At 41.1% G+C, this 10831-nt stretch overlaps 1 protein-coding gene across 2 annotated transcripts; it reads left to right on the forward strand.

Annotated features, from left to right (window-relative positions):
* The first annotated feature begins 646 nt into the window (after window positions 1–646).
* On the forward strand, window positions 647–10831 carry Clk1 (CDC like kinase 1). Of its 2 annotated transcripts, none has more exons than XM_055616551.1 (13): window positions 647–776; window positions 1964–2124; window positions 2581–2812; window positions 3747–3837; window positions 4254–4320; window positions 5823–5939; window positions 6025–6191; window positions 8140–8234; window positions 8324–8453; window positions 9202–9284; window positions 9659–9738; window positions 9986–10076; window positions 10485–10831. In XM_055616551.1, the coding sequence occupies exons 2-13, from the start codon at window positions 1964–1966 to the stop codon at window positions 10623–10625; spliced, it is 1455 nt and encodes a 484-aa protein (XP_055472526.1). In that variant the 5' UTR covers window positions 647–776; the 3' UTR covers window positions 10626–10831. The 2 variants fall into 2 exon arrangements, with proteins under 2 accessions (XP_055472526.1, XP_055472527.1); XM_055616552.1 differs by having other exon boundaries at window positions 3750–3837.

Below are 10831 nucleotides of genomic sequence, written 5' to 3' on the forward strand. Positions count from 1 at the left end.
CACCACGACCAGGGCTTGATGAACTCTTAAAGGAGTAGGTATGATATTTAATGTTCAAATCTTTCAATCGTATCACATTGTCTGGCCTCTGCCTAGGACCAGTGGTATTCCTTTTTTTTTTTTTTTTTAACTGCAAAGGCAAAAGGAGTTGCAAAGCTGATGTTTACCTTTTTTAGTGTTACCAGGGAAATAGATGGGATGATGGGTTTACAAGACCATTTACTAATCTTACACTATCAGGGTCCTGTTCACCCATTTCTTCCACTTCTAAATGCTTGCCGGTAATTTCGGTTTTCTGTCATACCCAACCACTAAAAACTAGTTTAAAATAGGTCACACAACCTTCGTCAGAGCAAATTAGTAAGCAGAGCTACCTTGTTGGCGCTGTGTAAAACGTTTAAACGTTTGCAAGCAGGGCACGTACTACCTATCACCTTGCTTCCCCCGCCCTCCTCGTTCGCAGGGTCACATTGAGGATTTTTGTGAGCGTGGAGGAGACTACCACCGTAAGCTGCAGCTTCATGGAACCCTCTGGAAGCCGCACCAATATGGCCCCGGCCCACACCCTGTCTTCCGCGCACGCAGGGAAGCAGAGCTGCGCCTGCGCACTCGGGACCGGCGTAGGCCCCGCCCCGCGCGTCATCGGTGTTTTCGACAAGACTCTCGCGGCGCGGCTGTCAGCTCCATTTTGTGCTGGGAGTTGGTCGCCGTCGGCTGCGCGCTTCCCGCCGTCGCCCTGCGAGCCTTGTCCCCGGCGTTGGCGTCTCTGCGGAACGGTGAGGCGCGCGCGGTGTCCGTCGGGGCCTCTGGTCGTGTCCGGGCGCTGCCCCACCGTCTGCTCTTCCTGGGCGCCTCTCGGCGACCCCGCTGCGCCCCCCCCTTCCCCACGGCGGAGCCCCCGGAGCGGCGCCCTGCCCGGCGCTGCGGACTCGCGGCCGCCGGCCTCGGGACGGGTGGGGACGGCGCTGGCCGCCGGGCGCCCCGAGCGACGGCCGTCGCGGCCGGCCTAAGATGGCGGCGGGGTGGGGTGGGGGTGGCGCCGCCGGCGCGGCCTCCGCCCGCCGCCTCCCGGGGTGCCCAGGGCCCGACCTGGGCGCCCGAGGAAAGAGGCGGCGGGACGCGGTTGGGGGTTCCGAGCTTCTTTCCAGTGACTTGTTAGTCGGGCCGGACCCACGGCTGGCGTGATCTTGTCAGGGTGGGGCGCTGTGGGTCACCCCGGTTCTCAGAAACCTTGGCCAGGGCGGACCCTGGCTTGCACGGAGGAAAAGAATTTCGGAGGCAGCCAGTATGCAGCAGGGTTGGGCTCTTTAACGATCAGAAGGCACACGGACAGGGCTCGTCAGAGAAAATCAAAGTGCTTTGCAGAGGGGTTGAAGACTTAGGCAGCTCTAGTTATCTCTAGAGGCCGTGAAATCCTCTTTGTGTTAAAACTAGGCTCTAACGGAGTACTTTGTAACAGGAAAGTTAAATTTTCCTTTGTAAACAAAGTTGTAAAATGTACTCCTCAGGGATACCCTTTACCTTTAGTGACGGGGAGGAGAACCCAGCGATTACACATCGCTAATTACTCAGCCTAGCGCTTCCGCGCTTCGAAAACAGTTTAAGTGCCTTCATCCGTGATGGCCAGAGTTTGCTGACTCAGCATAAAAGGGAGGCCAGCCGCTTATAAATTTGGATATGGTAAGAACAAGGTAGAAAAATCTGTAAGTAAAATTTAGATTCCAGACTCTGAGACGGTTTCAGTTTACAACAGTTTCAGAACTTTGATTTAAAACGAAAGGTCAAAACTGGGTGGAGATGCCTTTAATCATAGTGTTCCAAAGGCAAGAGGCAGCCTAGGCTACACAACTACAACTACATAGTGAGACCATGCTGGGAAGAAAAGATCAAAACGAGTGGGAATTTGCAAAGAAAGTATCAACACAGAATACAATTTAACTGGGAAAATTTGTCTTTTGTGTAGATGAGACATTCACAGAGAACTTACTATCACGACTGGGATGAAAGAGATTGGGATTATGGAACATGGAGATGCAGCAGTGGTCATAAAAGAAAGAGGAGATCGAATAGCAGTGCCTGGGAGCATAAGCGCTGCAAATATAATCACTCCAAAACAACGGATAGGTAAGAATGGCAGTTATGGACTGGGAAGATGTCTCAGCCTGTTCTTGTAGCTCTCCGAGCACACTGCCACTATAACCTGTAAGTCCAGCTCCAGGGACCTCATGCCCTCTGCTGGCACTCCTTAGTACTACACAGACAAGTACACATAACCAAGCACATAAAGTGTTGCAAAATAAAAATAGATTTTTGGCCTGGGGATGTAGCTCAGATATAGAATGTTTGCCTACCATGAATGAAGCCCTGGAGCTTTATGGGATGATAAAAGTGGTGTTATTAACTGCATAATCAAGGGATTAATGAAGAGCTATAGTTAAGTGGTAGAAAACCTGACTTGGACAAAGGCATTGAGTTCAGTCTTCTACACTGCAAAGAGAACTTGAGATTTGGTGTTGGGTGTTTCGTGTGTGTGTGTGTGTGTTCTGGAGTTGCCATAAAACAACCTTTTTTCTCCTCCAGCTATTATCTGGAAAGCAGACCCATAAATGAGAAAGGTTATCATAGTCGACGCTATGTTGATGAATATAGGAATGACTACATGGGATGTGAGCCAGGATATCACTATGGAGGCCATGATGGCAGATATCAAAATCACAGTAGCAAGTCCTCTGGTAGAAGTGGAAGAAGCAGTTACAAAAGTAAACACAGGAGTCGCCATGACAGTGGCACTTCACGTCTTCGCTCACATGGGGTATGAGCACTTTTTAAACATTTTAAAAGTTATTTTCCATGGAGAACAGGAAGCAGATTTGTGTTTGAGAAAAATTTGTGAAAGTCATCACAACTCTACCTTTCAGGAGTACTGTTTTCAGTATTTGTGTTTTACATAAGAAATTCATGAAAACAAATACGTATTTCTGTAATAATAGGTTAGTCACTAATTAGCAATTGATTGCCATTCCAGTATATTAGTGGAGGGGGTAACTTAAAAAGTAATATATTTGGCAAAATATATATATATATATTTGGATAGATTTTTCTTGGTGCTATTTTTAAGAACTCTTATTTTGATAAGTTCAGTTTATTCCAAAGAATTAGATGTTTTTTTTTTGTGAGAGGGTTATGACTTATTAACGTGTTCTATAATCTTTCTCATTAAGCAAAGTACAGATTTGAACTTAATGGTTTCATGTATTTGGAAATCAATGCTATAATGTTATACCAAATCACTTTTTTTCTCCCCAAATTAGGGCTGTGGTTTTAGTTACTGTTTCAGTATTTCTTAGTTAGGCCAAATTTAAATTTGGCCACAGTGTACTAAAGTAAATCCTACAGCCTACAGTTTTGTAGCATTAAATTAGGACACTATGTTTCAGTGAATGCTACAGATAAGCATTTTTTAAAAAAGAAAAACAATTGTGTTTATGTTTTGTTGCCTTACCACTTTGAGTGTCTTATCTGAAAATCTGTTCCTTGCCATGTTTTTCTCCTGTTAACATAAACTATGTGCCCTGTGAATTTCTGGGGACTGAATTTGAAATTGCTCCTGCCAACCGTTTGTGGCCTGGCGCGTATCTGAATGCCTGAATATCTCCCCGCTGAATGAATTTCGTATTCTGCCCTGAATTCACTCGGGTATATTGATTGGCTGGATGATCTTGGTGCCGCCCACTTGACGTTTCCAGAAGAGTCACCGAAGGAAAAGAACCAGGAGTGTAGAGGATGATGAGGAGGGTCACCTGATCTGTCAGAGTGGAGACGTACTAAGTGCAAGATGTATAGAATATTTTTCAACACTTATTAACTTTTCAGATAACATAATCTATATGTATATATAGATTAAGATTTTAGGGATTTGGAAATCTTTTTTTCTTTCTGTTTTTTTTTTTTTTTGTTGTTGTTGTTTTTGTTTGCTTTCATTTTTTTTTGGTGGGAGGGGATTGTGTCTTTGCTTTCTTTGTTTTTAATGTTAAACAGAAATTCCAGAACAGTAAATCAAGTTAATGAAATTAGCCTGAGAATGAAAATAGATCTAAGAATAGTTGTATGCTTTTGGATGATGTTGGCTGATAAGTAATGTAATTAGTGATAAGGAAATTTGCAGCATCACCTAGAATAATCTGCAATTATAGCACTTATAAATATATTGTTCTCACTTCCTGTTATGAATGAAATTTATTTCTCTTTTTTAGATGAAATTGTTGATACTTTAGGTGAAGGTGCTTTTGGGAAAGTAGTGGAGTGCATCGATCATAAATTGTAAGTCTTCCTCCCCACAACTAAGTTTCTCTCTAAGACAGGATTTCTCTGTGTTGTCCTGGCTGTCCTGGAACTCTTTGTAGACTCAGTGTTGGATTTAAAAGCATGTGCCACCACCATCTGGCTATAAAATGTAGGTTTCTTTTTGTTTGTCCTGGACTCTTTATAGACCGGGCTGGCTTTGAACTCGAATTCCACCGGCCTCTGCTTCCCTGAATGCAAGGATTGAAGGTGTGAGCTACCATGCCTGCCTGGCTAAAGTGTTCTTAAGTGAAGTTCTTCAGTAGAGAAAATTAATTTAGCTTATGTCCATATAACCTTTGACTTGGGTCTTTTGCCTTGGAGTCTGAGAAGGTCATAGGTAGAGGTACTTTGCCTTGGCTTGTTTGGTGAGTCTCTGATTTTGAGACAGGGTCTCGACTATGCACACCACATATGCCAGTGTGTGCAGCTTTCTGATGGGGAGGGACAGAAAGCTCTTGGGTTTAACCCCTTGCACCAAAGGATATAAGGAGACGGGGCTTTTTTTCTTTAGATGAATTAGGCTGATGTTACTTTATTCTAAGCAGGTGTTAAAGGTGTAATTGTTTCCGTCAAGCTTGATTAGTGCTTTTCACACCCCTCAACCCATGTTGGTAATCGGACCTAGGGATTCAAAATACTAATAATGTTTTGATTTTTATTTTTGTGTGTGCATGAGGCCAAAAGAGAGGGTATCAGTAGAGGTGGTTATGAGCTACCCCTACCCACTGTAGGTACTGGGAATTGAATTCTGGAGTAAGAGCTGTACATGACTGTTAGACATTTTTTTTTTCTTACACCTTTATCTTTTTTTTTCTTCTGAATCAATGAAACATGTATGTGTTTGGTGCTGGGGATAAGACATGGTGCTCTGTTCATGCAAAGCAGCCACTTTTACCAGTTACCTGTACATTTCCTGCCTCAAGAATAGCATACACTTTGTAAATGAGTTGGTTCAGAAGAGACTGTACAGTTCTCTGACCCAGCACCAGCTTTTCTGATAACATAGATCAGAGGATAATTTGAGATAGTATTTGACAATGGTGGCCAGTATAAGAAACAGACTGCATTTGTCTTAGGGCATATTGAGGTAGTGTTATTTAACCCAACATAGTATTAACTTAAATTACTCACCTATATCTTCTTAAGTTGAAGGAACCAAGGATAACTCACAAGTAGTGATATGATTAAAGATGACAATTTACTTAACAATGAATTGCAGTATCTTTTTTTGAGATGGGGCATCTATGTAGCCCTGGCTGTCGTGGAACTTACTTATGTAGGCCTTGAACTCAGAGATCCTCCTGCCTCTGCTTCCAGGGTGCTTGGGAATATCTTTTTTTTTTTTTTTTAATCATTGGTGTTTTGTCTGCATATGTCTGTCTGTGGAGGACATCAGATCCTCTGGGATGGAAGCCTTCAGACAGTTGTGAGCTGCCAGATTTTCATCTTTTTTAACCTAGATTTATTCTATTTAACAGGGGAGGTAAACGTGTAGCAGTAAAAATAGTTAAAAATGTGGATAGATATTGTGAAGCTGCTCGATCAGAAATACAAGTTTTGGAACACTTAAATACCACAGATCCCCACAGTACTTTGTAAGTATCAAATTAAAACTTGGGGAAAAGTTTCAGATAGATTTGAATTGTAAGCTCTATTAAGTTATTTCTCATGTGTTTGTAGCCGCTGTGTCCAGATGTTGGAGTGGTTTGAGCATCGTGGTCACATCTGCATTGTGTTTGAGCTTCTGGGACTTAGTACTTATGACTTCATTAAGGAAAATGGTTTTCTGCCATTTCGAATGGATCATATCAGGAAGATGGCATATCAAATATGCAAATCTGTAAATTGTAAGTTCTGGACATGTCTTCCAAAAATTTGAGTTTGAGGCTAATTTCAGACTAATTTGATATTCAAAAGAGAGAGCCTGGTGGAGCCTGGGGCTTTAGTACAGTGACAAAAATGAGGCCTTTTTATTCTGTCCATGTCACCTCAGAAGACTAAAAGATGAGATTAAATGTGAGGTTTAAAAGCCTGGCATGAGAGTAAATATGGGTTGGGGAATGGGGTGATACTGATTTAAATAGAGAAAGCTTGTTAAGAATGGTTTAAAAGCTGGGCGTGATGGCCACAGTGGGGGAGGCCGACCTGGTCAGAACAGCCAAGATTACACAGAGAAACCGTGTCTGTAACTGTAATTGACAATAATATTGCACAGCTGGAGTGGGAGGAGTGACTTAAGCACATATCCTTGGATTAAGTCTCCAGAGGAAAGAAGTGATTTAGTGTGAAATAAGATTTAGTTGATTATAAGTTGTTAGTCTGTAGTGTTTAATTTGGTGAATAGTGTATTAGTTAACATAGAAAGCTAGGAATGTGATTAAGTTGGTGCTTGAGGGCTGGAGAGATGACTCCGGTTAAGAGCACATGTATGCCTGCTGGCACACATGCAGCATAATACTGTATAAATAATAAACCTTAAAAAGTATGTAATTTATCTATATGAGTGCACTATTTGCATGTGCACTTGTATGCCAGAAGAGGGCATCAGATCTTGTTATATCTGGTTGTGAGCTACCATGTGGTTGCTGGGAATTGAACTCAGGTCCTCTGGAAGAGCAGCCAGTGCTCTTAACCATTGAGCCATCTCCAGCCCAAGATCAGAATTTTAAAGTGACTTTTTATCTATGTTTGAATAAGACCTTTTCTCAAAAAAAAAAAAAAAAAAAAAAAAAATATATATATATATATATATATATATATATATCTCCATAAAACTGATTTACCCTGGAGTCCTAGAAAATAACAAATCTCAGCTTCATAAGATGTCCGCCCGCCTGCTTGCCTTCCTGTTTTGAGACCGGGTTTCTCAAAATGTAGCCCTAACTGTCCTGACATGAGATATATAAACCAAAAGCATGGTTTTGAACAACCTGTTGCCATTGTCCTTTCTGGCAACCCCCTGAGTGACCTTTTTCTGCTAACTGCTGGGATTACAGATGGGAGTCATATTCTCAGCTAACTTTACTACTGAGAGGCATAGTCTCACCGTAGAGTCCCGGCTAGCCTTGTGCTCTCGTTGTATAACCTTGAGCTGGCCTCAGTTCTCAGTGTCTTACCCAAGTACAAACCACATGAGAGCTGTGGATGGATAGATAAAACATTGTATGGATGGATCTTATCAGGCATGTATCCCCACACCCTCTCTGGGGTTTTTTCTTCTAGACTAAGTTTATATTGATTACTTTTTTAAAGTATGTAGGAAGGCACTAGAGGTTTGGGGTTTTGTTTGTTGTTTTTTTGTTTGTTATTTTAATTTTTGTGTGTGCACAGCACAAACATGATTGTAGGGTGTCAAATCCCCCTGGAGTTGAGGTTTCAGGTGGTTGTAAGCCACTTATGGGTGCTGGGATTGAACCCAGGTCAAAAGAACAATACAAGTATATGCTCTTCAGCACTGAGCGATCTCACCAGACTCTCTTCTTGTTTTACAACATCTCAGCCAGGTGGGGTGGTATATATCTTTAATCACAGCACTCAAGTAGCAGCGGCAGGGCAGTCTCTCGAGGTCAAGCCCAGATTGGTCTAAATAGTGAGTTTTGGGAAAGCCAGGGCCATAGAGGGACCCTGTCACCAAAAAAAAAGACACAGTCTCATTAAATATTAAGTCTTAGACTTAGATTTCCATGCTTCAGCTTGAGTGCTTTGAGTGCTATGATTATAGGCATGTGTTACAATGTTGGGCTTGTGATTTTGTTTTGATTTTGAGACTACAGTTAAAGTAACTCTTTTTTCTAGTTTTGCACAGTAATAAATTGACTCATACAGACTTAAAGCCTGAAAACATCTTATTTGTGAAGTCTGACTACACAGAGGCTTATAATCCCAAAATGGTAAGCCCCTTAAAACAGGATAATCATGGTGCTTAATGATTGCTTTGTTTCAGTAGTTTGCCTTCATAACTTGCCACTTTTGATTTCAGAAACGTGATGAACGTACCTTAATGAATCCAGATATTAAGGTTGTAGACTTTGGAAGTGCAACATACGATGATGAACATCATAGTACATTGGTATCTACAAGACATTATAGAGCACCTGAAGTTATTTTAGGTTAGTACTTGTTTGCATAAATAATTTATACTGCTTTATTGAATCCAACATAAAATTTGTAGTTTGGGGTATTATTTGTATGACTGTTTTGTTGATCAAGTAATTCTCTACACTGCAGAATGTAGCTCAGTGGTACTGTGCTTACCTAACCTGCCAAGGCTTGTGGAGAAATACCCAGGATTATAATAATAATGCATTTTAAAAACAGTATTAGAAATTGTGCTAAGGAATCCTGAAATTGCTGGGCATGGTGGCATATGCCTTTAATCAGAGGATCTCTTGAGTTAGAAGGCAGTCTGAGTCACATGGTAAGATCAATCCTATTTCAAAAATAGGAAATGCCAGGTGTGGGGGCATGTGTCAGTTAGCCCAGAGGCTGTCACTTAGTCACCCAAAGGCTGAGTCAGGAAGATCCTCCTGCTCAAGATTAACCTGAGTTACAGTCTTACTGAAAAGAGTGTTTTAAAGAACAAATTGGATGTCTGCCATGCACCTAATTGTGTCAGGGAGACGGTATGGTGCAGTCTAATGCTTCTGGAGTGTGCTGAACAAAAATAAAAATGCAAGATTAGATCAAACAACTTATCCTTTGTGGGCAGAGTGCCTGAAATAAATTCAGCTCTTGACAGGTTTTGCTAACCTAACTTACTTTGTGTATACTTCCAGGGCCGGAAATTTGGAATTCAATGATAAAATGTCTTTCAAAAATAGTGAGGCTATCTCCCTGACATTGTGCTTTTCTTTGCAGCCCTAGGGTGGTCACAACCATGTGATGTCTGGAGTATAGGTTGTATTCTTATTGAGTATTACCTTGGATTTACAGTTTTTCCGGTAAGTGACAATGAATGGTGTGTTTTAGTGGCTATGCATTAAAAAGTGCTCATTTGTGTAAAAAACTACTTTAATTCAAAGAACACATTTACATAACAGATTTTTTTGTCTTATAATAAAACACAAGAAATTAAAATTGTGTGATCTGTCTTAGGAAGTTTTAGAAATATTGTAAGCAGTTGTCTTCAGCCATTTAGGGATGATCACTGGCAAGCTTCAGGCTTAACAATATTTTGCTCTCCTGCAACTTGCTGTATGCCATTTTTTTAATCTTCTTTTGACTTCTGAAAAGCTGGGACCAGAGAACTAGCATTGGGTTGTCAGATTGTCATGATGGGATGTGTGTTACTGGCTAACAAATGTTTTTATTTCAGACTCATGATAGCAGGGAACATTTAGCAATGATGGAAAGGATTCTTGGACCACTGCCAAAGCACATGGTACAGAAAACCAGGTAGGTTTTACTTGAGGCCTGTCATATTCAGTACCACTGGATTCTGACTGAAACTTAAAAATTCTTTTTCAGTTAAATAGCATATTGCATTGTTGATGGTGAATAACAGTATTTCTAATCCTTGAACATATCTTAAATCTCTAGAAAAAAAGATTAAATTTGGAAAAAATACAGTAATTGATCATCTTTGCCCAATATTAAGTTTGGAGAGGTCAGCCTGGTAAATGTGAACATTTAACTGTTTTAGGAAGCGTAAATATTTCCATCATGATCGAGTGGATTGGGATGAACACAGCTCTGCTGGCAGATACGTTAAGCGGCGCTGTAAGCCTCTGAAGGTAAGCCGAGGTGGTCTTTACCTAACCAGGACTTGCACTCCCACTTTTTCATCTTCTTCTTCTTCAGGGTGTAATGCAATCTGGCTGTTACAGTCTACTGCTAACCTGTACCCTCTAATGTCTCTCTGGTTTTGAGTGTTGCTTTATTGAGACAGGGTACATCTAATATATACAGGTACATATTAATGTCTAGTCTGGGGTGGCTTCAGAAATTTCCATCAGCTTCCCAGTGCTGGGATTACAGGTGTACACCATTGTAACTGGCCATTACCCTTCCTCTTCCTAGAAACATTTTAATAATGATTTAAAAAGCAGGCCTGACCTGGCATCCCATGATTGTGAAGAGGTTCCTTCTGTTTTTATGGTGGAGGAAGTACAGCAGGTGGTAAGAATGTTTTTCTGTTTCAGGAGTTCATGCTTTCTCAGGATGCCGAACATGAGCTTCTCTTTGACCTCATTGGGAAGATGTTGGAGTATGATCCAGCCAAAAGAATCACTCTCAGGGAAGCTTTAAAGCATCCTTTCTTTCACCCACTTAAACATACATGATTTATAAATACATAGTGCTCTGAAAGAGATCTTGGACTGTATCAGTCTAGTTTTTAAGTATTAAGTTATTTTGTATAGCTTTGTACATTTCTTATGTTTTGTATTGTTTGTGTAGATGATTTATTAAATACATAGCCAAGCCAAATAACAAGCATCTTTCAGTGATTACAGAATGACATACTTGGAATAAACTGCTTATGAATATA

The sequence above is a fragment of the Psammomys obesus genome, unplaced genomic scaffold (genome assembly GCF_907164565.1).
Source record: "Psammomys obesus unplaced genomic scaffold, mPsaObe1.curated_primary_1811, whole genome shotgun sequence".
Lineage (NCBI taxonomy): Eukaryota > Metazoa > Chordata > Mammalia > Rodentia > Muridae > Psammomys > Psammomys obesus.